Genomic DNA, 27,500 nt, shown 5'->3' with positions numbered 1-27,500 from the left:
AGGTCTTCCGGGCTGACTTGGGAAAATCAATAAACTCTTAGCGGGGTCTTAGTGAAATCTCATGGTTACATTACCGTGAGTCCCAGTCTCTCGCTGAGTTTGGTTGTCGTAGGAAATGATTGTTGAAAGTTCTTTTTCTATTTTCGTGCCTGTTATTGCAATTCTGTGAAAGGGCTGACCATTTAAACAATACTGAGCAAGTCGCAGATATTCTATCCAATCACATCCCCTCTATTTTAACGTATTCACGCCTGCGGCAAGTGGTAGCTTAATTGCCTCGTTGTCGATTCAATACCAAAGTATATATATTTGTCCTTTGACAAAAGCGGTGTAACATTTTAATTAATGCGCCTAATATATATTTTTCAGAAGCGTGCTGTTTTGTTTTCAATAACAAACACTTAAAGCCATTCATGAGATTTGTAGTGTTAAATGAAGAGGAAAACTTCTTTATGCACAGCTAAGTAACGTATCAAGGTGTCGTGCAGTCTATTTAATGAAGTCTGTAAAAGATTACATCAATCAGTATAAGAGTTAGCATATTCTGATTTTGAAAGGACACACCTTTGAATTCGGATCAGATTCGCCACTGTCTGTTTCTTCGAGGTGGTCGCAATTTTCTGCGTATAAAAACACAATGAACCACAGCTATTTTGCCAGTTTACTCGAAAATTATCGCCGTCGCATGGAAATGGATACAAGTCTGTTATCAATTCGAAAGGCTTTGCATGGGAGCTATCAAAATGAATCTTTTAAGCTTAAAGAACGGGAAAGACAAAATATGGCCAGACAGCGAAGAGAACAAATGGAAACAGAGAGAATTCTTACAAATCGGATGAAGGAAATTGAAGTGGAGGAGAAGGAGCTAAGCAAGCAATATGAATATTTGAGAAATATCCGTGCGAAAACAAGGAGGAAAACAGTGTCCTTTCCGGCGGAATGGTCGACGAAAGACACGCCGACAGAAAATCGTCAGACTGCCGACCATGGTGTCTTCTTACCACAAGTGATAAGCTTGACTGACCGAAGCCATGACAGTACTTCAAGTGGCACGGAACATTCAAAACCAACAGCTGCTACTGATATAAAAGAAATCAGGAAGATATCGGTTAGGTTACCTACACTTGCCTCGAGGCGGAACACTGAAGAAAACACAATGTCACATCACAGGGGAAAAAATGTGGCACAATACTCTGTGTGGAATAAGTCGAGTAATGCCGAAAGATACAGAGGCGAGAGACAGGATTTCAAAAGAGAGGATCAGTTTCCAAGATTGAGTACTGAACATGGGAAAGAATCAAATCAAGGCGTTGATTGTTTTCGACGACAACCAAGCTTGACAAGTTCGAGAAGAATGGACACTAACAGAGACCTTAATCACGGTGATACAAGGAAAACATCACTTTCACCGAATACTCCTTTTAACAGTGAATTTACCAATGAGCTTATCAATTATTACATGAACGGAGGAGGCTTATCAAACGACGAGGAAACTCCTGAAACTGGAAAGAAAGCCAGCATGTCATCATGTACGCTGAAATTTGGGAAACAAAGCAAGAACACATGGAAAAGGGGACCGTTCAACATTCATTGTTATTCAGATTACGACATTCTTGTAAAAGGTTATGGAGAGGACCATAATGTGTAAAGCGAGTATACGCTTCGAAATTCACTTAACTTATTGTAACTTATTTAGCGTTTCATCCAACTTTCTAGAGATTAGTCGTGGTTGGAAGTGTTTCAATAAAAACTTTTAAATTATTTATATAGATTGTCTCCGTACCGCGGCCTTTTCATACACTGTACTGCATCAATGTTTTTTCGTCACCAGGAAGAGCGTTATTGTTTGTCAGGCACTCACGTGACAAGGCCATCTCTAGTACAACTTCAATTCTCAAAGTTTAAAATTCAAATTTGCCTTTTTAGCATTTTAATAATAATAAAGAAATAAATAAATAATTAATTAATTAAAAATAAATAAATAGTTTATTCAAACCTATTGCAGTCTTGGCAACTGAATTACAGGTTGAGTGCGCCAGTCACCAATAATAATAATAATAATAATAATAATAATAATAATGTAGTAATTTATATAGCGCATAAAGTACATATATGTCTTCCGAGTCGTTTAACAACAATTACAAATATTTCAAAAGGTGGAACGCTATATACACATATATTAAAATGTCAACAAAACTATTAACTATTTTAAGGATTTGTGACATGCGTCCTTATCTGGCGCAGCGACGAGAGGACTAAACAAATTGAGAACGGAAAACAAATGTAAGCTAACGCAAACTCCTTCCCTCGAACCCGCAAAACAGAACATATTTAAAACGCTAATGATCATTTATTACAAAGGTACGAAAATACAAGTCTAAGTTACTTAAAATATGAAAAGAAATTCTCCAATACTAAACAATTTTACTACTAAATTGATACTTCTAAAGCTTCTAAGTTTCTTAAATTAACCTTACACAAAAACAATTTTAATATTTTTGTTAAAACAGAAACGTAGCTATACAATTCAATATTTACCGTTATGTTATCTACTGTTTGGTTCGTTCGTCGTTCAGCCGATGATTACTTTGCTCCTTTACTCTCTTTCTAAAACCAAAACCGTCAACCAAAGTTCTTTCTTGTCTGCAAAGAAACCTTTTCTTTTCTTTAACAAAGTTCTGTCATTCTCTTGTCTTCAGCACTGTAACACCCAAGTGTTTCACTAAACTGGCCGACAAACCAGTTGATTTCTTTCGGCTTTCCGCGGCCTGTGCTTCTCCTCTACACGGCTCTGCTGACCTGGCACCTCTATACTGGCCGACGACAAACAGGTTTTATCGTTGATTTACGGCTCTTCCTTTCAATCTTCCAACTGATTTCAACTGCTTTTGACTGCTCTTAGTTTTTTTCCTGGAGTTTTTGCATTAACTCATATTTATGTACATAGAAATGAACACTTATGATACAGATTGCTAACCCAACACTTGCACAGCTAAATTTTCAATACCATACTAAATTAACACTAAGGAATAATAAGCTTACTTACAATATGACCTAAATTAACGCTAAGTAATTAACACTAACGACTAATGAAATTCTATAACAGAAAAAAAGTAGGACAATATAAACTTAATTTTAAAAAGTTATCGAAAAACTGAGAAAATTCCGTCATGTACAGGATCATATGTCGAATGAAATCTTGAATAAATGTGTCTTTAGATTCGTCTTAAAACAATCCAGGGTATTAGACTTGCGGATTGATAGTGGGACCGCATTCCAGATCTTAAGGCCGGGACACACTAAGCGACAAGTCGCAGCGACAGGTCTCTGCGACAAGTTGCTCCGTGTGTACTACTTGCAAAACAATTGCTGCGATACGACACCTGTTCGGTGCACGCGCAGAAATCTCGTATGAGGGGGAATGTGAACTAGTTTTCTAATTCAATATGGCTGACCATATGACGCTCTCTCATTGGTTCATTTATATTTTGTCGCAGCGACTTGTTGCCGGAAGCGTACACACGGTGCGACAACGCTACTTTCGCTGATTTTATCGCGGCGATTAGTCGCACGAATTCAAACTGGTTTGTCGTGCGCGCAACTGATCGCGGCGACAAAATTCTGCCGCAGCGACAATGATTTTCATAAAATTAAGCGTGTCACACAAGCAGAATTGCTGCAGCGACTTGTTGCCTAGTGTGTCTCGGCCTTGAGGTGCAGCAGAGGCCAAAGCTCTATCTCCGAAGGTCTCGCATTTTGTACCAGGCACATCTAGAAGTTGGTGGTCGTCACTTCGGAGGGCGCGTCGTTTAGGTGACTTCACATGCATAAGATCAGCCAGGTAGGACGGAACCTGACCATGTTAATTGAATTTTAAATACCAAGAGAGCAAACTTAAAATTGATTCGGAACTGAACTGGAAGCCAGTGTATAGATGTATTAAGGTAGGTGTTATATGACAAAATCGTGGCAAACGTCGACAAGTAATGCGTGCAGCTGCATTCATTATCTTTTGGAGTCGGTCAAGTTGATATTGTGCATGGAATCTTGTAGAGTAACGAGTTGCAGTTTGGTTGCTTCTTCTCTGTCAAGAACTTTCTGATCTGTCAGCTATGATATAATGACCTGAAGGCTTTGCTGCATACATTACATTATAAGTAGTTTTTTTGAAACACAATTCAGAATAAAAGCTAGCGATAAAAAAAACGAAGTTTTGATCTCCCTGAGCTGAGATCATTTTCAAGTTGTAGAAAGGGAAAAGCGTATGAAATATACATACATAAGTAGAAATTAGGGCGTGAGAATGTTCAACCATAAAATATGTAAGCACAAGCGCTAAAATTAAGTGTTAAAATACTAAAATAGTATAGAAAACTATTTATTTATTTACACCTCTCTTACCCCCTCCCCCCTCCCCCCCCCCAAAAAAAAAAACAAAAAACAAAAACAAAAACTGCATAGGCTTTGTTTTTGATTTTTCTTTGGACATCTTTATATGTCCCTGGAGAAATTGCAAATAATAATTATGCAAACTTTTTGGTAAAAGAGGTGTATTTTGGGATTGTGCTTCTTTTGTTCTTTGCTCAGCAATTACAATTTTTCGCCAAGGTATATATCTTAAGACTCAGAGTAAATGCATTTGAGACAAACCATTTTACATGCAAATTTAAGGCTTTGGATTTTGAATTATTGCATTCATATCATGCATGTCGGCGCCATTACAAAAGGTCTATCCCAGAAACGAAAAAACAGTAAACAAATCAGTCCCAAAAGATTCCGTGCTTAAACACTATGAACAATTCGATTGACGTTTAGGTGTTTAAGTCACGAGGTACCAGAGTCAAGACTTGTGAGCAGCTCATGCATGATCATCGTGTTAAAGCAAGAGCAAATTATTGCACTAGCTGCTGGTATAGCCTTGGTACACTCCGTGTTCAATTATTGCAATTACTGGTTGCAGGTGAAAATAACAACGCTCGTTTTCATTTCTGCTGGTACTCAAGTAACCACGGTGAGCAAAATGCGTCTTCTTGATGTAGTAACATTTGATTGTCTTTTAGCTGGCCAAAGCTTTTGCGTGATTAAACTGATTCATCGATTCGAACACAACGCCGTTGAGGAAAACTTCATTTACGTTTGGTTCAAAATCCAGAAGAGATCGGTGTTCAAATTACGCGTATTTTTTTGGAAAAGAAACAAATAAGATATGCGGTTCTTCAATAGCTACCAATACTCTCTGTATTTGAGTTTTTTGTTGTAGCATTTTTCGCTGCATCTTTACACCGCTTTCAGTCATTTGCTCCAGTGGTCGTAAAAGGCTTTAATCGGAAGCTTTATAAGCGAGACAGACAACGAGTCATCTAAAAAACATATTTTTCTCATTGTGGGTTTTTGCGATTATTCAAAGTTTCGGGATGTACAATTATCCAGGAATGAAGTTGGTGTGAACAGTATACGGGAGACTGAAAGGAAATTAGAAGTTTCGTTTTGAGTGCTCACGTCATAATCATTTCAGCACCGAAATTAGGACGAGAACGGCAAAGAAATACATCTAGCTTCAATCCCAAAAATTTCTTCTTGATTCAATCTGTCAGTATTTTGTTCTTTTGTCCTGCAGAATATTGATGGCTAGTGAATTCGACAAACAACTGAGCTAAGCTATGACGACCACGTTCATGAAAAAACGCTGATAGCACTGAAAACATCCCTTAAACGCTTTCGCAGAAAAATGAATATTTTTATCAGCACACACGAATAGGACGTTTTCAACCAACCTTACGATAGAGAAATGTACGACGAACAGAAGAAGCTAATGAGAGATCTTTTGTTTCGTCCACCAACATGACGGCGATGACGTCACGTGAAAACCTCCTATACCGGTATCAGTTTTTACAACAAATATTTTACCAGTATTACAGTAGGACGAGCTGCAAAGCTACCGGCAGTGAACACATTAGCGATTGGGACAACCGCTGCAGTCTTAAAATGTTATATTAAATGCAAAGGGGTCGTTCTACAATTTGCTTGCCACGTTAACGCCTTGGCAGATTAGTCAAGCAACAAAATCTCGTCCCATGGGTAATTCGAATCAGGCGATTTCGTATTCTTAAAGGCAGAAGATCCAAATCCCTGTTGTTCTTCATGCATCTCGAGGAAATGCTAAATTTTAAATCAGTCTTATCTAATTTTCTTTTATTTCAGGGACACTTAAACCAACGAAGAATTAAGCCAACTATAGAGGATCTTAACTCGAAATAACTTCACTTTGCAACTGAGTAGTGTTGCTGCATGGTGATGGTTTCAAGCCAGACGATTACATTATTGTTCTTTTTTGGATGTTTGGGATTTGTGTGCTTGGTGTTTTTGTGCTGCATATGTTCTGTTCTTTATCGATTGTCTTGGAAAACCATCCTTGGCATTGAAAACAATTACTACTGTGGCGATGATGAAGACAACTTTGAAAGCTACAGGAAACTCCAACGAGATTTGGCAAATGCGAGAGCGGAGATGACTGAGCACCAGCAAAAACAAATATACTCCGACTCCCGCGGAATGTTTTTGCTGTAACAACTCAGCGTTGACTTGGATCCAAGAGTGAAGGCCGTGCACGTGTTAAACCAAATAAATTTCTCAAATCATTGTTGCATAAAAGATTTCTTCTTGCAAGACACGTTGATTGACACTGGGTTGTAAGTTACTATAGTCAATGTTTCTTGCAATTTTCTGCCAACATAATCACTCTCGACGATCACGTGACTTCAAAGGATCAAGCTGGCCCAAAACGGAATGGAAAATTAAATTTTCACCATTGGAACGTTTCGTTGGACTTGCAACCTGCTTTCACACGACGAAATTGCGGAACAATATGACGCTTAAAGAAGTGTTTATGCACATGAGTATTTTGTGTTAGTCTTAACGTTTTTGCTAGCGTTAATCATACCTCAACACCAAAAATTCTAGTCGTGCTCTACTCTTTCTGAACATCATTTAAGGTAAAGAGGATTCCATTCGAGACTTGTGACCATATCCAGAAATTGCACCGATCTCACCTCAGTGAAAGACTTGAAAGTTCTTTAGGTTATAGTAGAGGACTGTCAATCATGGATTTCTTGCGTTTCAGGCCGTTAAATCACTAATAGTTACTTGACTATCGAGGCAACTGCTTCTGAAACCGTACATTTTTACAGCATTGAAATAAAAGGTAGTCATCGCAATATACTGAAATGCTAACCGTTCAAAAATTGGTGCACTGGGCTCCTGGCCACAGTTGTTCAAACGATGGATAGCGCTATCCACCGGATAAATCACTATCCAGTGGATAAGTCATAGCGAAACCAATTTCTCTATCCACTGGATAGTGATATATATAATTATCTAGTGGGTAACGTTTTCCACCTTTTGAACAACTGGGACCTGGTGTTTAGAATTAAATACTGAAGACCAAGGCCATTTAAACTTAAATGCTGTGGATCATCTCTATTTAAATGGGGGCTTTGACCTTAATGCAATAGATCTGATTTTGGCATCGGGTAATTATCTTTAAATAACCCTTCTCGCTATGCCAACGTCCAATCACAGGCCGGTGCAATTCCTGTACGTCAAAATTTGGCCGCATTTGTTTTCGAGGTTTTCCCGCCATGCAAGTTACTCAAAAAATAGACTTATTTTATTTCATAGGTTAATGAAAGGTTATGGCGTACAAGCGAGCAGAAACCACAAGAAGAATGAAAGCGACGCGCTATACTAAGCCTGAATTCAAGTTCTTATCTACAACTTTCACTCATAGCAGACAAAGTTTTACAAGATATCTGAATAGTTAATTAAGGCAGTCTGATTTTTCTCACCACAACAAATATCGAAAATGCCTCGACTAAATCTGTTCAGTTTTGTTTTCCTTCTCGTTAAAATTTCCCACACTGGCCAGACAAAATCTGAGAATAACTGAAGCCATCCTGATAAACAGTTTAAATGGATGTTCTCAGTTGAGCGCACTGAGAATGTTTCATGCCCCGGCATAGAACCCTTGAAGCAATCGAAACATGAGAATGTCTAACTGGTTTTAGCCCTGTTTGAAATCGGACCGGTGATCCCTCGTTTAAACTTCTTAGGTCTTGTCTACGGATTTTGTTAATCTTCTCAGATTTTGTCTTCTTTGCTCATACAAAACCCGTTACATCGAATGCAATAAACGCTATAGACATTATCCTATTGAACGTTTTAGGTCACTTAAGTGGATTTTTCGAGAAGCGCTGACCCAATGTCACGTGTAAACCCTGACCCGGTTTTTAGGCGTCGTGGAACTGTTGTAAAATCTCGGCCGCCTTTAGACGATAAACAATGTCGGATACTGTTTTTTTTTTTTACTTGATGACAAAAACTGCACAATTCTTTACTTCCTAATTAAAAGGATGATAATAGCTTAAATTAGGGATTTCTAAAAGGGAACTGCCCTTCTTACCGTGGACGATTTTATTCTGTTTGCAGCATTGGCGAATGGCTAATCCTAATGTGTTTCTTAAAGTTCTCGCTAAGCACTTAAAGCTTACCGCCGGGTTACTGACTGGATAAGGTGAACATTGAGTACCACCTTGCCGGACTGTTTTTTTCTCTTTTTTTTGCGCCCCGCGCGACAATTCAGACTAAAAAAAAACCGATTGGAAATGGAGTTCCAATTGTTCTTTGCCAAAGATACTAGTACCTGTTTTTCAACGCAAACATTTTTCATTTTTGCTTAACTTTATTACTTATTTTAAGTTTGTCAGTGTAAAATTATCTCAAACACATATGGTAATCGGGAGTCTTGTCCACAGCCCGTGGCACAAAATCAGATGAAAATTCCTTTCCACTTTAGTACAGCTTTTGTTTGCATGCCTTGGCGAAGTTTCCTAACTCGATTTTCTCGCGCACTAGTTGCACAGACAAAGAAAATAATTCATGTTGTTTCTGAATATTATAAAATTATTGAGGGTCAAACTGACCAACTGCGGAACTAATCTGCGAAAAATTCCAGAGTCAAAGTTGTTCAACTAGAAGATACATCCAGTTTTGGAATAAAGACCAAAAGAACTGTTGACTATCAATATACGTCATTTACTCGACTTTCTTCCCAAAAAGCACCGCTTCTCTGCTACGCTGGTTGAAGTTACAACAAGACAATATTATGGTCACCAAAAACAACGAAAACACTTGGTTAAGGTCGACTGAGTATTGACGTCAATACTCTTGTTTTAATGACTGCCACCTTTTGTCTTGTCATAATCTCTTGCACATGATAAGAACTTAGTTGTTAAGGGTTACCGCGACTGAATATTTACTCGAGAGTGCCTTTATGATAAAAGCTGTTGAAGAAAGATATTGACTTTGATTTCAAGAAAAGTCAATAAAAGTTAATAACAGACGATTGTTGCTTACCTTCTGATATTCACTAAGAGGCAGACCCATCTGGGGGAACTTTGCACAAGAGGCGGAAAGCAACGCAGGTTTGCCACCCTACAAATCTTCTTTACAATGTATATCTTAAAATGGTCGAAAAAATTACGTCCAGTAATCCTTCGTATTCTACTCCATTGTATCGATGACAATGTTTCAATTTATTTTCAGAGGAACTTTGACTCAGGGGACCAGAATCCCTCAGAAACATCGCTCATAAATAACAGCTGTATCGCTATCAAATTGAAGATGGCCTCTCGGGATATCTCGTTGTATTTTCTTATCGGTTGCCTGGGATTCATTGCTTTATTCGCCATTTGTTGCGTCTGCTCTGTCGTTTGCCCGTATGCAAGAACACGCGCATTTTGCTTGGAAAAGTGTGGTGGTTACGAGCAAGCTGAATATGAACGCTACAAAAAGCTGCAGCAACAGCGACTCGCCGCGATGAAAGCTAGTGAGCTAAACGCGAGACAAAATTATCCGCAGTCTCAAGGAAGTTATGTTATGTGATGATTCCATTTAAAGACGAAAGTTAAACAGATTGAGACCGTTGAGCTGTGATAAGAAGAGTGGAATAACACGACAGGCGATTTCTACAACGGCTGCTAAAAATATGCGGCCGCATTATGGATCTGTGATATTAACAACATCAATTCTCGACACTTGAAAAAAGTTATAGAAGGATCTAAAGTGGTTTTATCCCAGCGACAGGACAAAAATATTATCTTTTTGGCTTATACTTTCATTATGTTAACTGAGTAAACGACTTAACCGGTAGTTCTTTGGCTTCGAAGTCGTGCCAGCTACACCCGAAACGGAATACTTACACTTTAAAAATGCATGAATCTTATGCCAGGTGATGTCTTCACTGGAAATGCATGCAATTTATTTCAGCTAATGTCAAAACGGGAAATTACTTGGCGTCAGTATTTATGTCGGTGAAGATAATAGTTAGATAAATTCAAATAAATGTATATATTTGAAGTATGGGTTTTAGACAAAAGGACTAGGTGTTCTTCGCACTTGTCTGGGCAATTTAAGGGTATCTAGAAGGGACAATTGCTTAATGCGAAGAACACTTCCCCCTTTCAAAGTTATAGTTACTTGCAAAGATCGAAGAGATGTGTATCAAGTTGTCGGTAACGACTTGTGCATACTCGGAAATTCGAGTGTCCCTATCAGGAGTCGAACATCCGCATACTTGCTCGGATGTTGGGTTATAATGCTTATAATCGGCATCTATTAACTACTTAATAACCGAGAGTGAGGTTACAGCAAAATCTCAAGCTGAGACCTTGCCGTATTGACCGAGCAATAGCGAGCTAAATACAGCTAGGCCAAGGTTTGAGATTTTGCTGTGACGACCGAACGGTCAAGGTTATTAAGTTGTTTATTGTATGGCTGACAAAACGGTTCTAAAGAGGAAAAAACTAATTTGCATAATCCGTAATCGGCCCGTGCGCATTACGGGAGTACAAATGCCTAAGAGCTCAGCTGCTCTTGGCCAATCACAGCGTGCGTTATATCGGTCAGAAACACTAGCCATATAATAATTAGCTCTTATTAACCGAGCAGGAGGTCTGTATGGGAGAATCTTGACCGTGGTCGTGAGTACAGACCGAACGCAGTGTACACACGACCGAGGTCAAGATTCTCCCATACAGACTGACTAAGCTCGGTTAATAAGATGTTTATTACATGGCAAGCAAGAACAATTTAATTCGTTTAATGTAACTGGTTTGTACTATCTGACATTTTGCTTGCGAACGGCGATGAGTGGCGATGAGCTGAATTTAATTCTGTCAAAGTTTGCTCGTCATCCTCTCTTTTGTCATCATGCTGTTTGGCACTTACATAAATAAATATTGATAGAAGAAAATACTCAATGTTTTTGCATTTTAGTTTGCATCTTTTCACCGCAAAACATTACCGGTCTAGATCGGAAAATCTAGACCGCGGTCAATATCGATTTCAGCCAATCAAATTCGTGAACTTGGTAGTTCCCAGTCCTTGTGAGACAGACCCATATTATAAAAACGAATATTACCCGGTCAGACACATTTATTGTTTCATGAAATTTAATCAAGACTTCAGGAAAAAGAAATATACAACCGTGACCTTGGCAGTGAATAATTAGCTGAACTTGTCTCTGTTTGAAGGGAAATAATAATAAAAAAACTCAAAGAAAAACCAGGAATGAGGGATCAAACCAACAAAATTTCTATGAATAAACGGACACGGAAAAAAGATTACGAAAACCAATTACGCAATTGTGGCATTAACTCTTAAACGAGTTCAGTCTTGTTTGGGGTCTTATGGAAAGGGCATAACCGGACAAATCATCTTAGGGATAAGCCGGATGTAACCGACATTTTTTTATGGATAAAGGAAGGGGAAACAGTTTCAGGGGAAACAAAATAATGTTTGGCAGCAAATAGATATTAAAACGAGTCCTTGTTTACTGAGGGTCTCGAGCTAAGAGATAAGACAAGTAACCAACCAAAGGTTAAGGATAAACCGAATACTGAGAGGAGGGAGGGATAATATCGTTCTTGACACAAGATTTCTACTTCATTATTTCACTGCCCTGCGATTTTTACCAAACCCGACTTTCGAGTTCCGACTTGCGCAGTGGGTTTGGAGGTTGAATGCTTTCGAACGCGCATGCTCAGGATGGAAAACTCGTACGCTCGTTTAATACACTCGTAACGGTAAGTTCCCAGTGATTCCTGGGTAGTTACAGTCCATTGTTGCTAACAGCTAGTTTATGAGCTTATTTGAAAGAAAACAAGGTTCTTCCTTTTTCCCAACAAAAGTCAGGAACTATCTGGGGCCCGTTTCTCGAAAGTCTCGATAACTCTTCGGGCCCGAAAGGCCGTTTCCGCTTGTTTTAAAAAAAAAACTGATCTTTTAGCATGTTTGAAGACAACTAAAAGCAAAATGATTGTGAAATTTGTTGACTTACAAACATCTTCCTTCTTAAGGTACAGAGGAATTGAGGCACTAAAAAAGTTTCGGGACTTTCGACAAACGGGCCGTGCAGGAATCTTTTGGAACTTACCAGTACAGTACATCAGCGGTAATTAAATCAAACGGTCATCAGTTAGCCAGGGGGTTGTCCAAGGTCCTTTAGTTCGCCTGAGGAACCGGTCTTGCCCATGAGGGGTTTCTCAGTCAAAAGTCCCGAAAACTATACAGGTCCGAAAAGCAATCTCGCTTGTTTTGAAAAACTGCTGTTTCGATATGTCTTCAAGAAAACAAAAAGCAAAACGACTTTGAAGTTTAATGGCCAGCAGTTCTTCGTCTTTAAGATATTAAAGAGGGAACTGCGGCAACAAAAAAGTTTCAGGATGTAAGAGAAACGGTCTAAAAGGAGTACAAAGATTGGTTTAATCTCATCAGAAACCCATAAGAGTTGAAACGTGTAACGCGCGTTCACAGCTTCCGAATATTCAGTGCGAACTGATTGGTTGAATGTTTCAGTGCTAAGTACCATATTTGGAAACCCCTCGCTCTTGTTGTTCCAAATATGGTACTTAGCAAATCGAATATTCAGAAGCTTGTTTCCCAACACACAAGGGGCCGTTACACGTTTCAACCCTTATGGGTTTCTGATCTCATCAAACGTGGCTTCTCTGATTACTAAGAAAGTTCCTCACCCAGCAGGTGTAATTTAGGTATAATAGACTTTGAGCTTAAAGGGGTAAGGTATATCTTTTCTAAAAGTTAAAGGGAAATGCGATTATTAGAGCCTCCTCTAACGAAGGTGACTTAAGCCCGTTTCAAACGTCGAACTTTACATGCGACGAATCTAATGCAAATGAGCGAAAACAATAGATTTTTCTCATTTGCATTAGATTTAGCACGTGTAAAGTTCGACGTTTGAAACGGGCCTAAAACAGAGGGCATTTGGCGTAAAAAAGAGCGTCACTGGTCGAATTGAGTCAAGAGTCAACGGTTCCAAAAGGTGACAATCACGCACAGAAATATTGATTCATTCCTTGTCTACGTTTTCAACTAAATTAATGCACAATTTCAGTCCATCGGGCCGAGTGCTTACTCTGTTGACTTCATTCACCACACAGTTCGGGACTTCATGGAAAGAAAAGTTCTTCACTAACGTCACTAGGACAACTTTCATTACCATCACTGCAAACTTGTTACCAATGCACATTCGAGGGCCACACCCAAATGGAAAATACGCGAAAGGATGGACGCTTTCTTGGCCATCTGTTACGAATAAGAGAAAGGCGGACCATGAGTTCTACCGTCATCTTCGTAAATGCTGTATCTATACCTACGACTTACAGTCATTATAATTGCCACGGCATTCCCTTGTAAAATTATTTAATTTATTCTCTCCTCAAATTTAAATAGTTTTTAAAACCAATGTGCATGATCAATTTTTAAGTGGTGAAGTCAGACAAGACTCTAGCGCCACAGATCTTCATGATAAGCTATAAAATATCGCTGTCTTTTACGCAAACCAATAGGAAGCGAAGCCCAAATCCTCTACTCGTAAGCATTTTCCCGTGCTTTTTAGGGCCTCATTCAAGTTTGGGTCCTCTGTAATAATTGGCCACAGTAAATAGAGCGGTTTTCAATTGAGTGTCGAAAGTAATTAGCAAATTGCTTTGGTTTTGCATTACTTCATTCAGTGATTGGTTCAAAGTTCTCGCGCCACTTTTTCAACCAATCAGAAGTGAAACCAAAACCAATCGTGGCTCGCGCGTGCACATTTTCCCGCGCTTTTTGTCGGCTACGTGTGATTACATCGAGTTTTGATTGGTTTACCGGATTGTCTTCGTCCTTTTTGATTGGTCAAAGTAATTACTTTGGTTTTGGTTTTACGACACTCGATTGAAACTCGCTCTATACATAAAAAGCAATTTTCACGCTTTGTGGTTGGATGAAAAATCTCGCTGGCGCATTTTCGGCCAGTAGGGAGTTTCAAAAAAAAAAAAACTACCACAGGAACGACAACGTCACGAAACAAAAATATCATTGGTTAAAAGAGAAAACGTAATCGTGCTGCACGTGTGGCACGCATGTTAGCACATACTTTTGAGCTACTCAACAACGGCTTGAAATCACAAAGTTTGAGGTTTTAATGACAACGCGAGTGTACAAATACAAACCTTTCATTCTACATTTTTACTTCGTCTGAAACAGCTCGTTAGTACCAATTTATTTTTAGGATACTTCGTCCACATTATAGGACTTGAACGAGATGGAATAATCGCGAAATTATATTAAGACATATATACGACAGTGCAAAGTTATATTTTGAGGAGACGTTTTCGTCGACGCCTTAGATCTTAACAGTACAACGCGCCTTACCATGGCCACCCAACAAACTTTCACATCTGACAACTTGAACTACGTGTAAATACTCAACTCAACAAGCCATGCAACGGTGTTCAACTTACAACCGTGCGCACTTTGCAAGAATGCGTGACTGTCAATCAAATTCGCATTGCGCACTGTAAAGTCTCTTACAGTAAAAGGCATTAAGGCAAAGCAATTGTGACTTGTTCGGTGGTCTTCCCACGTGGATTTGCTTTGCTCTATGATTGGTTAGCTTGTTGCCAATCAAACCGACTCGAGGCAGAGATCAGGAGAAGTGTGCCGGGGACACGGATGATTTCAATGAAAGACTTAAAAGCGTCCAAAAGTAAAAATACTTGCCGTTTTTCACAAATCGTTCTGGATCAAAAGCCAGAGGATTTGACCAAAAATGAGACGAGCGTTGAGTTGAATCGATAGGAAGCACAACATAAGTGCCGGCAGGCACAAAATATCCACCAATTTCAACGTCTGATGTCGCTACGCGACTAGTTACATCAGCTGGTGCGTGAAGTCGAAGTGACTCTTTGACGACATTTCCAAGGTACTGCATTTTCTCCAGTTTCTCCCATGTTAGCTCCTCTTTCCTTGTGAATGTTGCTTGAATTTCTGTTCTCAATTTTTGTTGAATGTGTGGATTCTTGGCGAGTTCATAAAGTGTCCAGGCTAATGCCACATTTGTGGTCTCGCTGCCTGCCAAAATAAACGTAAATACCTACAAGAATAGAAAACATGTTGTGACAGTATCAGCTGATTGGAAGAAAGCGGCTTTCAGAACAAACAGCAAGGTGGTTTAATAGTTTGGCTAATCATAACGAACGAAGAAAATCATGATGATCATGACGCAAAGAAAAAAAAAACGCAAGAAACCACGTGCGCAGCTCTCGTAGAATGGTTTCAACACTGAAAAGTTCGACAAAATTTGAATGGATGTTTGGCAAATGTTGGAAGCAAAAACAAAGTTGAGCGCGGATCGGCGTTCAAACGGTTCTCGCATCGCGCCAACAGTGAAGCCAACATTTTGACCGCGAGAACATAAGAAAAAGAAACCAGACTCGAGAACGGGTATGTTCTTCAAATGTTGAACGAACTGTTAGAACGACTTCAACTCCACCCAACGTTTTCTAAAAGAAACGAAATGCTGAATCGATGTTGAACGAAAGCTGAAATCAGTTCATAGACAAGTTAAATTTAATTTCAACAGACTTTTAACATTTTTTCCCACTTCAGCAACGTTGAACGACCTGTCCCAACATTTGAATAAAAATTGGCGCTCGAGAGGCGCATGTGGCTAATGCGGAGATGTACAAGGGGAAAACGAACCCAGACGTATTTCCGGCGGTCGTGAAATACATCTGCTTTCGCAGGCTACCTCTCCTGTGGTGTAAATCGTTTCTGAGCTATTTGTCGAAGCGTTTGACGCACATTTATAATCGAATTTTGTGTAGATGGACCCATGATGAATCAAAGTGCTCCAACATCAGGACTTCACTTTGCCATGAAAGGGCTTACTTTTCTCAACCTCGTCCCTAGGGCTTTGGGTGCCAGGGAAAAGTGCCCTGGGAACGGGGTTGTACTTTTCGCTTATGAGATAAATACATGTGAATGAATACATCTCCTAATGTTCTTGAAAGGTTCTGCTGAGATACATGGGGATAGACATTTTTTCAATCAAATAGCTTGGTATCATGGTGTCACGTTAAGGTACCACTTAGGAAATTCAAAATTCCCTACTTTCGAAACAAAAGACGTCACGGAACTGGAAACTCGACAAAGTACTAATTTCTAGGTCATCTTCAACTTCCCAACTTCACGATCTCACTGTGAAACCATCTGTAGTTTGACAATCACGTGCAACTTCAAAGCTTTGTTTATCTTGGAAACGGGCTAAATATTCCAACAAATGTTTTCCCTCAAAGGGCTTTTGCATTCCTTCAACGGCTTCATTAAACGCGTCAACTGGCTCAATTGGTCGATTAGAAAAAAACACAAAAGCTGCGAGAAGTAACTGTTGTAAGAATTAAAACCTCACCTTGGAAGGGGGGGGGGGGGGGGGGAGGGGGATTCCATATAAAAGGTGGTCGTCGGAAATTTTGAAAATAACCACTAGGTGAGAGGTACCAAGATCCTGTCTTACTGAACAAGCGTGAGGTCCGTACTGGGAAAATACGCTTCTTAGCGGTCCGGATTGCAAAATTCGGACCGCTCAGAGAACCAATCGGAATTCTCCTTTTTATCTCGGACCAGTTTGTCTATATTTAACAGATATTTGGACGACATACTTGGGATCTTAATTCTTCATCATTCATTCTTGAATTAGTTTCTTCATCGTACATGTCCATTAACAACGCAAGAAGATCTCTTTTCACTGGTGCATTCCCTTCACTTTTTTGTCTACGACGTTCTTGAATAACCTGTTTGAATTATTTAAAGATACGTTATTGTGGGTATTTCGTCAAAACCTCATCAAATTTTGGAGGAGACGCCCAGGAAACGTAAGCACAGTATCCAAATAAATAAAAAAATAAAAAAACAAAACAAAACAAATTAAATGAAAGGTTTTAGAATTGAAGCCACTGGGAACTCGGAAGTCCCAGTGGCTTCAATTGTAAAACCTTTCAGTTAATATGTGTAAATCATTCTAAAACAAAACAAAACAAAACATAAAAATGTAATGACCCTGACTAAAAATAGACTAAACATTTTCTAACTCTGCTCTTTTTTAAAAAAAAGGGTAGTGTTCCCATAACTAACTACAAGTTGCATTGTTGGGTGCCTTCTGTATGTGTTAAAAATTAAATCATCTTGCCATGGCAACCTTTTCCTGCTCTTCTCCCAGTGGCAGTTAAACTCATCAAAACACTGACATTAAGGGTCAGTATGCAGCTATTACAACGGCTCTCCGGATTGGCTAAAAAAACAAAGGACCAAAACAAACAACCAATGACATTAAGCCATCTGGGAGCTGGCCACTTGGAAATTCCCATACAACTCTGTTAGACTCATAAAAGTCATATTACAGTCTGCAGTTGAGGACAAATGACTTTCCTGAATTTCATTGTTACACTTATACTGTAATACTAATAATCTGCCACCAAGATTTAGCAATATTGAATGTGAAAAGACTTTAAAATCTAAAACCTGATGCTTGTAAGTTCTCTTTTTTCACTCCCCCTCCCCCAGCAGCAATTAATCTTTAAGTTAGTACTGGTCCGCAAGCATGCATTCTGAAGCGAACACTAAGTAACTTGCGTTATTGTTGTATTAATAGCACAGCACATTGTTCCACCTCTGATGTGTTAAAAATGTAAAAAATATGTGTTACCGGTAGCAACCTAGTAGAAAGCCAGCAGGCTTGCAGACTACCTCCACCCAACCTTAGAGAATGGGCAACCATTTGGTCAAGTGAATTTAAATTTCAAATAGAAGGACTGCCTTTTGCCCAGTTACACAACATCTTTCATACAGTTATAAGTCCAGGAAAACCTGAGTTATTGCTAATCAGCAAAAAGCCTTTTTTGACACCGAGACAATGAATAAATTTGACTATAAACCCTTGACAACTAGCAAAAGTTCTTTTGACTATGTTTGCATAATCAAGTGGTAAGTTAGTTACCTCTAACACTGTGTTATCTGTAATCTCCTTAGCAGCCTGTATTTTCCGATTCTCTGCTAAAGGTAGATAGTCAAAGAAGGGGAACAGAAACTTGCAAACAAGAAACGTGATGTTGAAACTCAGAAATAAAACAGTAAAAGCCTCTGAAACCTTGCTGCTGCCACCCAGGATCGTGTTAAAGCTGTATCCAAATGCACTCTCGCCAATCAAATCCAGTGAGAGGTGGTGCATGTCCTTATTGATATCTCTTTCAAAGGAGCATTCTGGTTGAACTTTTGTAAGTTGGTCTGACCATAACTACAAATTAAAGTAATGAGAATATTTTAGTCCTGAAACCAAATACTACACGCAATAAATAATATTATTGATTCTATGAAATGTTGTCCAATTAACTACCCACTCAGATATTAAATATCATTAAATTGATGTACAAGATGCTGTGGGTCTCAGCACTTGCTGGACAAAAGGACAAGCTCCTAAAACACAGCCATCTTCAATGTAAAATCACTCTTGCTATCACATAATCAAATTTAAAATTGATTCTAATCCCCAGCTCAGATGTTCACATCAACAAAATGTGGTATCAGAAAGATTACCCCATTCACCCCTGAGAGTAAGACTTAATAGATTTTACTGTCTAACGCCAGAAGATTTAACTCGTCAATGGGCGGTGTTATAGGGTGTTTGTGGTGTGAATGGGTTAACAAATTTGATACCTCCAGATTATTCCAAATCTACTACAGTAACTGCACCTGAACAAGCTTTTCTGAATTTTCTTGGAAGATATTCAAAAATCCTTTTAAGTGAGCCAAGCTAAATGCTGGGCTAATCAACCTCTTCTGTCGTGTATGCGCTTTCCCAACTGACACAAATACACCTTTCCTCAAACTTGGGATAATCTTAGCGAGAAACTCAGAGCGTTCGAACTTGTGAGCGTTTTTTACTGTTACAAATCTGATCAGCTCTGGATCTGTCACATACACAAGATGGCCACCTGAAAGTGAAAGTTAAAGCTGAGTTTTGTGTTAAGTCCTTTTCAGAATTTTGATTCTAACTTAGTTTATTGAACTAAGGTGTTACTTTGAAGGAAAACAATGATCATAATAACCAAAGGGTGATAGAGCGTTTTTCAATTGCCTGTCGCAACTAATTAGCAAATTGCTTTGGTTTTGCAGATTGCTTTTCTTTTGGTTTTGGAAACTTGCTCTATTTAGTGGTGTGCCCTTTACAAGTTTATGGGGGCTCATAGCATTGTACAAGGAACTTTGGCAGATAAAGAACAGCCTACAGTAATTCTTTTTATGTGAAATGCACTTATAGAACTAATAACTGAGTTGTTCACAACCAAATTAACACAAATCTGTGATTAAATTAATACTCTAGGCCACTTGGGAAAATACATGTACCATAATACTCTTAAGTTTGTTCCCCACCCCATAAACATTGTTTATTGGTAGTCCTAAGAGAAACTGGAAACAATGCTTCTGTAAAATTGGGGAGGAGGAGTAAACAAAGAGTATTGTGGTATTTTCTGAAGTGGCCTATACTAAATCAAGCTTTGAGTTTTTCCCTTTGACAAATCCAATGCAATTTTATGATGAAGGAAAGTGAAAATCTAAGTCAAAATTGAAGACTAAAAGTATCTGCAATTTAAATTTCTAGCAACCTAGGATTAGTTTACTCAGTCTTTGAACAACTGGGCTCAGGAACTACATTTTCCTACTCATTAGGATCAGTGTGACGGACTAGGCTGAATGGCAATGCCAATGGAGTGGTTCACCTACTTCCTTGTTGGTAGCTATTTATGTGGTCTCACTGATCAGTAGTCCAATGATTCTTTCCAAGTTGAGACAGTTATGTGTGAGATAGGACCTGCAGGCACTGATATTCTTTTACAGGTCACAGCATCAGGTTTACAGGTTATTGTCTTAACATCACTAAAACAACCCTACACAAGGGACAGATCTAGGAGGAGGGTGCAGGGGGTGCACACACACACACACACACACCCCTCCCCCCTCCCCCTGAGATGACCTGCAGCTTTCTAATACCACTGGTATTCTGCAAAAAAAGTCCCCAGTCAGCTGCACCATTTCTTAGTGGTGCACCTCCTCCTAAGAAAAATCCTGGATCTACCCCTGTATCCTTTTCCTAAATTAAATGTAACCGAAACATTACCTTAGACCAAAATAATAGTTATTAGGCCTTCACTTTGCATTAATTTAGGGGTTAGGGTTGTTGTTTTTTTTTTGTTACAGCAATGACCTGTAAACCTGACCTGTGGCCTGTAACATGTGAAAAATACCTGCTGCTTGCAATGAATAATGTTTAAATATGAGTATTTTGCAAATAGCTACCAAATATTGTTAGCCAAATGCTCTTCCCCACTTCAAAATCTGAAGTTGAGGGTTTCTTTCTAATTAAAGCAGGGAAAGGGCATCGGTCTTTGGACATAACTATGTTGCATGGATAATCAGGAAGGACTTCTACTAGCAATGTAGAGAGGTTAAAAAAGCAAACTTTCAGCACCCCTTGGCTCCCCGCGGCCTGCCGACGCAACTTGTTGTCTTGAGTCCCAAAATCGAACCCGGGCCACACTGGTTGAAAGTAAGGACTCTCACCAATGGGTCGACCAAAGAGAAAAGATAGGTTTAATGTTTGTTTACAAACATTTTTTCGTTGCTCAAACGTGCCCGATTAAAAAGTGATCAATCTACCTACTACTCCAAGCCGAAGTCCAAGATGTAAAACAAACATAGATGGAAACTGTTCTGTCCAAGTCCGCACGACATCAAGCAAGCTTCCACAACGAAGAAGAGTAAGAGAATGGCCAATCAATGGCAAGGCACCGGGCGGACAAGGAATGTTTTGTAATGGCGAGAATTGTTCTTGTAGAAAATTGTATACGAGCCAAACAACAATGAGCGAAAAAGTCCCTAAAAGTAGAAATTTCCAGCTGCTGAACATAATCAATGCTTCCAAGATCATGTTTTGGTTGATACATGTGCCAGAGTTCACTGCTGCAAGACAAAGACGATTCGAAAGACCGCGGGAGAATGGTTAAAGATGTTTTCTGAGTGGTCCTGGGAACTAGATACTGCCAAGATGGCGGACGCCTTCGGGTTCGAAGCCCGGTTAAATTTTGAAGAATTCGCAGAAGATTTTCGACATGTCATACACTATTTAGAAAAACAGAAAAATCTCATGGATGCCCACATGGTAGATTTTTTTACTTTAGACCACTGGGAGTCTATTCTACCACAACAGACGAGAGAAGATCTAGAATTGCTTGCAAGTGAACAAGTACAAATAGTATCTTTGCCAAACGCTTTTGATCAGAAATCCGAAATTGTCAAGAACTGTGGCGAGAGTTTAAGGCAGTTTCTTACCGAGGCAGCGCAAGCTCAGCTCAAGAGCTTTTCTTGGTTAAGAGAAAGACAAGATTTTCTAAGTAATTGTAGAGTTAATTTTATCTCGCATATCATGGCTCCCAAGAAATCTTATGAAGTGGAGATCATGTCAAATGTAATAAATACTTTGGCAACACAGTTTCAAGTCAGCAAGGTACATGTAGGACATTATGTTTTTTACTATACCATGTGAGTAATAGCCAGTGACCGATATTTAGACCAGAAACAAAAGGTTTCCATTTCTTGGTCGTGGCGCTAAGGAAATTGTAAAGAAAAGGTGCTTTATAAGGAAGGGAAGGGGAAGGGAGGGGGGGGGGGGGGAGGGGAGGTATGTGATGGCTCGAGCCTGATATTGCACATTGGAAAGTTGCATAAGGAGTTGCTATACCCAATAATTACTGTGAGAATATCTGGTCAAGGAATGGGTTCCAGTACTCAGTTACACAGTCTCTATTCTCTGCCTCCTTCGGGAATGAAATTGCTTTCAGAGTGGAACTCACTCCAGACCCCTTGTTTGTGAGTAAATTGTTCCCTTCCTCCCCCCCCCTCCCCTTTACCAAGTCTTCTCTCCTTCCCTCATAGAGCTTTCTCAAGTAAGCTAAGAAGCAAGTTCTAATACTGAACATGTTGCTCTGCTTTGTCCAAACTAACGAGTTTGAAAGAACATGTTTTTTTGCCTTTTTGTTTAGATTTTGGACCTAGGGAGCGGCAAAGGTTACCTGAGTCAAAATTTAGCATTGCAGCATGGATTAAAAGTCATAGGAGTTGATTCCTCTCCTGGCAACACAGAGAATGCGTACAAGAGAAATGAAAAACTTTTAAAAGCATGGAAAGGACTGGTGAATAAATCTCAACACCAAGTAGGCCAGCTTTCATGTCACAAAAGTTCAGAAAAAAGTTTGACCTATGGCCAAAATAGCTCAGAACCATGTTCAAAGAGTGCATGCTGCAACAGCATGTTCCATGACTCCAATGTTGGTATCAATAGTAATGACACCTCTGCTGTGGAACGAAAGTTTGGCACAGTATGCAAGAATTGCGCAGATGTAAACCAGTTACAGGAAACAATATCAGGAGAGAGTGAACCACTGCTATCACAGCACACAAAATACTCAACTAATCAAAATAAACTCAAACAAAAAGAAGATTTGAGGCATGTTACATCTTCATTTGAGCCATCCAATAGAAAATCTTTGAATGACTTTTCTTCATTGTCTGGACAATTAAACAAAGAAGCATGTGGCAAATGCAGTTGTAGAAACTTACAGCAAAATCACTGCCTCTGCACACAAATGCAATTAGGTCTTAAAGATTCTGCGATTGCAAGCTCAAGTCAACTGAACACTTTGAACCCTAATTCATTTTTCCCTGTGACTGGGTTCGTGGATCATTCATTTGTAGCTAATGGAGAGCTTAGGAAGCTCTTTGATCAACTGGAATCCTCTGATGGAGAATGTCATTCAGAATCAAATGGGATGTTTTTGGTTGGACTTCATGCTTGTGGTGACTTGGTCCCAATGGCCTTGAGAATTTTTGTGAATGAACCTTCTGTGAAGTTAATTTGTATTGTGGGCTGCTGTTACCATTTAGTTTCACAGCAATTTGGTTAGTAGATTAAATAAAATTGATACAGTACTAATATTCACTTACAGTCTTGACTAGGCCCCATGTTTTTTCAATCCCAAAAAGAAAATATTTGCACACAAGTAGATCAGAATCTTCAGAGAATAAGTTTGGAACGCTAAATGGCCATGATGTGCATATGTAACTAACAATAATGATAAAAAAGTAATTCCAATAGTTTATACATTATACAACTTGCAACTAAAATACAGCAACAGACTGACTACTTGAAGTATCAAAGTTACATTAGTTTTACTATTACCAAATCCTACCCAGGTTTAATAATAATAATAATAATAATAATAATAATAATAATAATAATAATAATAATAATAATAATAATAATACCGGTAAACTGTTACTACACAATGACCAACTGTAACTGGGAAGAAACCTAGTCCCAAATAACTTGGTTTCAAGCTGAAATTGCAATGTCTAGCTGCTAGCTCTTACCATTTGGTTACTACATTGTATAAAAAAACTTGTAGGTGTTATCTGACTTATGTAGGTCACTGGTAATAGCCTACATGACTGTATTTTGGATAATTACAATACATCAAGTTCTTTGAAAATCTTGTCTTCAGGCCTAGAAAGTAATCATGCTTGTAGTGAGGTTGGCTTTCCAATGAGTGAGTTTTTAAAGCCTTACAAATGTCATGTGAGCAGAAATGCTACAATGGTGGCTCAGCAGGTAAGGATGTTGTTCCTTTGCTAAGCATCATGAATTCAAACTGGTATATTAAAAGTTGCATGAAGTGATAGCCGAGTGGACTAATATAGCTTCTTTGCTTAGCAAACTTCCCCAGTGCAACTATAACTCAATAGTACATGCTGAACCGTTTGCTATTAAATTTTGTTAATTAAAACATCCTGTGACATCCTTTGTCTTCTTTGAATGCCTCTTTCTCATTAACTTGTCAATCTGGCCAGTTCACTTGGTCTTTGCCTGAGGTTGGGGTGAAATACCCACTAACAGGTTAAAGTATGACTGTCACATAATAAGTCTTTTTTCATACAGCTGTGAAGAAATTTCAGCATTTTCAATCATAGTGGTCGGTCATTATTGTAGTTTGAAGCAAAAGCATTTTTTTCCCACCGCACACACCAGTGTTTTCACAGACTTGAAGATGTATAATTTCTCTTTTTTGAACAACTGATTCTGGTTTTCGGTTTCTGGTCCCAGATTCTGGTTTCTGACTTTTCCACGCTCCCCAAATGATACATATTTCACACTAACAACAATATCTACCGCCTACTGAGCATGCAGGCTTAAATGTTGGGCTGAATGTTGCTTAAGGTCAATAAAACATACATCATATAACATGCTGGCTGATCCTTGCTCTCCTGATTCATTTGAAACAATCTGTAGGAAAGATTGTGCGTGTAGAAATGGTCATTTGAATGTAATTAAGATATTTAATGGTGAAATTTATTGAAAATTGACCAGAAATTGTTGTCTTGATTCTCTTTTCAGGCTGCAGAACGAATTGGCTCTCAATCTAAGGTACAGTATTTAGACAATGTAAAATACTGAGTCATGACCTTGAACATTAAATTAGAAATCAAGAACAATGCCTGACTGTGCATTTTTTTTTCAGGTGTGGGGGGAGGGGGAAGGGAAGGGATGGTTAAAAGAGGTGATATTATGGATTTCAGAAACTATAGACCTCTTTCATAATGGTAATAGTAATGAGCCTTTCTAGCCTTGCTACCACATGCAAATTTCAATAGAACACTTGTTTCAAAATGAGGGCAGTAGATCTAATGAAACCTTTGAAACCCAAATTAAACTGGCCTAAACTGGCCATACCTCTTACTAACCGAGTTCGAGGTCCGTACTGTAAGTCACGGACCGAGTTTTTTCCCGTTGATTTATGGCCCAAGCGCGAAGCACGCGGGCCATAAATCAACGGGAAAAAACGAGGATCCGTAACTTACAGTACAGACCAAGAAAACGAGGTTAGTAAGATATTTATTATATCTCTGAGGTTAATCCGGCGCGCGGGCAAGGAAACTAGTCAAAGTCAAGCGGAAGGTTCAACTGCCACAAAGATTGCCGTGCCAAAATTCCAAAAACTAAATCTTCTTGGCTGTTAAGTTTGAAATAGTTTCTTGCAAGGTTCCAACAGTTTTCAGTACAAGTTTATGCAACAGAAATGACAAGAAAAACTCGCTAGATGATGTTTTATCGAAATTTTAAATTTAGCGGGCTGTACAGCGGGCCGTACAGCGGGCCGTACTGTAGAATACGGCCCTCTAATTTAGCCAATTACAGCGTGCGTACTATCTGAGAGATATAATAAATACTTATTATTTCACTCTGTCTAACGCCAGACGATATTACTTATCAATGGGGAATCCCCAGGAGTCAATGGGTTAATTATTAAATCACTCACTGAAAAACTATGTCCCTGTTAACCTTTTGATACCCAAACCGGCCTAATCCAGCCATACTTTAGTATTTTACTCTGTCTAACGCCAAACGATATTACTCATCAATGGGGAACCCCCAGGAGTCAATGGGTTAATTATTAAATCACTCACTGAAAAACTATGTCCCTGTTAACCTTTTGATACCCAAACCGGCCTATTAAACCAGCCATACTTAGTATTTTACTCTGTCTAACGCTAGACGATATTACTCATCAATGGGGAACCCCCAGAAGTCAATGGGTTATTAAATCACTCACTGAAAAACTATGTCCCTGTTAACCTTTTGATACCCAAACCGGCCTAAACCAGCCATTCTTAGTATTTTACTCTAACGCCAGACGATATTACTCATCAATGGGGAACCCCCAGCAGTCAATGGGTTATTAAATCACTCACTGAAAAACTATGTCCCTGTTAACCCTTTGATACCCAAACCGACCTAAACCAACCATACTTTAAGTAGTATGTTACTCTGTCTAATGCCAGACGATTTTACTCATCAATAGGGAACCCCAGGAGTCAATGGGTCAACATAAAAACAAAAGAATGAAAAAGTGGTGGCCATTTATGAAAGTGGTCTATTGTGGCCTCCTGCTAGCGAGAGTTAAATTAACCAGCGGCAAAGCTGCTCGGAGAATGGGGAGGGGTGGCCTCTGCATTCTCTGCGCGGCTTATGCCTCTCGCACCAACAATATCACCAGCTATGCAGGCTATAACAATTGTACCGTACATGTAACAATTTCATCAGAAGCTGAGCATTATTTGTGTAATTTGCAAACCAGTAAATCCCCTGATCACTTATTGACAGTCAACCAAAGTACAATGTTAAGGCAGCCTCTTGTTTTCTTATTAAAAAAAAAAAAAAGAAAAAAAAAATCTCTTTGTGGTTCTGCATAAATTTTCACTTCTGATTGTTACTTTCAGTGTCCACCACCTAGTGTGCTTTATAGGGCAATTTTACAGGTAAGTCATCCCTATTTGTGTGAAGGTACTATTCATCGACACACGGCCTTTTTAGTTTGTTTTTCATTGGAATCAATATTGTGTTTGGTTGTTTGAGTGTTTTCAGTGATTATCTGTGATTATATTATGTTAGTGTGAAATTCTAATTATTGGCATAATTTTATAGTAGTGTTGTTCATTTGTAAGTTGTACTTTATATTTTGCATTTGTTTAAAAGGTTATCTTGAGGGACAAGTTTGGCTTAGATGGAAGGTTGGTATCTGTGCAATTGTTCTAGAGTTACCTGAAAATATACATTTCAAGACAGTTGAGTTTCAGTGAAACAATTTTATTTTTGCTTTTGTTATTTAACGTTAAGTAATTGCGTTCGATGTAGGAGAATTAATGCATCCTAATTGTGTCAGTCCTGCATAATGCCCCTCGGGTATTGATCGTGATGCCCTATCTCAATCTCATGTGATAGTGTACAGCTTGCCCAAGGAAAAACACCGATTTCTGTTTCTCCACCAAAGTTAAGTAGGCTGTTGGATGGGGTTAATGCAGCCTGGATGGGTGACAGTCCAGTGATACTGCATGCTGAACACTCTAGATAGTCACGCCTCTTGGTTATCCAGCAAGAAAGTCTACTGATATCCCAGTGACAATACTGATGTTGCATTATAACACATTTATTCCACGAT

General features: G+C 39.0%; 2 protein-coding genes and 2 long non-coding RNA genes across 5 annotated transcripts in view; 3 read left to right on the top strand and 1 right to left on the bottom strand.

Moving 5' to 3' along the window:
• LOC138008098 (uncharacterized) overlaps positions 1-7,327 on the top strand; it is a 30,042-nt gene extending 22,715 nt beyond the window's left edge. The window contains exon 3 of the long non-coding RNA XR_011124165.1: positions 6,202-7,327. This is a non-coding gene — a long non-coding RNA (uncharacterized lncRNA). The remainder of the gene's footprint in view (positions 1-6,201) is intronic.
• Positions 7,328-9,148: 1,821 nt separating this feature from the next.
• Positions 9,149-11,310, top strand: LOC138008096 (uncharacterized). The gene is made up of 2 exons (XR_011124164.1): positions 9,149-9,479; positions 9,601-11,310. It is a non-coding gene; the product is annotated as an uncharacterized lncRNA (long non-coding RNA).
• A 135-nt stretch (positions 11,311-11,445) lies between these two features.
• Positions 11,446-21,418, bottom strand: LOC138008093 (cytochrome P450 3A29-like). The gene is made up of 6 exons (XM_068855294.1): positions 21,109-21,418; positions 19,144-19,385; positions 18,392-18,688; positions 17,058-17,189; positions 15,118-15,490; positions 11,446-13,659 (listed from the first exon to the last, which is right to left on the bottom strand). Exons 1-6 carry the CDS (start codon positions 21,377-21,379, stop codon positions 13,424-13,426), a joined length of 1,551 nt encoding a protein of 516 aa, XP_068711395.1. The 5' UTR covers positions 21,380-21,418; the 3' UTR covers positions 11,446-13,423.
• An 86-nt stretch (positions 21,419-21,504) lies between these two features.
• The window catches only part of LOC138008092 (probable methyltransferase-like protein 25), a 14,735-nt gene continuing 8,739 nt past the window's right edge, over positions 21,505-27,500 (top strand). For both annotated transcript variants that reach the window (XR_011124163.1, XM_068855293.1), the window contains exons 1-6: positions 21,505-21,955; positions 22,491-23,406; positions 24,009-24,115; positions 24,899-24,928; positions 26,782-26,820; positions 27,038-27,072. Coding sequence is in view for 1 of the 2 variants with exons in the window: in XM_068855293.1 (XP_068711394.1) it covers positions 21,596-21,955; positions 22,491-23,406; positions 24,009-24,115; positions 24,899-24,928; positions 26,782-26,820; positions 27,038-27,072 (1,487 nt within the window). In the remaining variant the exon portion in view is untranslated. The remainder of the gene's footprint in view (positions 21,956-22,490; positions 23,407-24,008; positions 24,116-24,898; positions 24,929-26,781; positions 26,821-27,037; positions 27,073-27,500) is intronic.

Source organism: Montipora foliosa, chromosome 6, assembly GCF_036669935.1.
Source record: "Montipora foliosa isolate CH-2021 chromosome 6, ASM3666993v2, whole genome shotgun sequence".
In the NCBI taxonomy this organism is placed as follows: Eukaryota; Metazoa; Cnidaria; class Anthozoa; order Scleractinia; family Acroporidae; genus Montipora; species Montipora foliosa.
This window is presented reverse-complemented; position numbering and strand designations above follow the sequence as displayed.

Coding starts and splice junctions, on each gene's coding strand:
- LOC138008093 (XM_068855294.1), bottom strand. CDS start 21,379: ATGATCTTGGAAGCATTGATTATGTTCAGCAGCTGGAAATTTCTACTT. Junction 17,190..18,391: donor CAGATAACACAGTGTTAGAG/GTAACTAACTTA, acceptor TAATTCAAACAG/GTTATTCAAGAACGTCGTAG. Junction 13,660..15,117: donor AGAACGATTTGTGAAAAACG/GCAAGTATTTTT, acceptor TATTCGTAACAG/ATGGCCAAGAAAGCGTCCAT.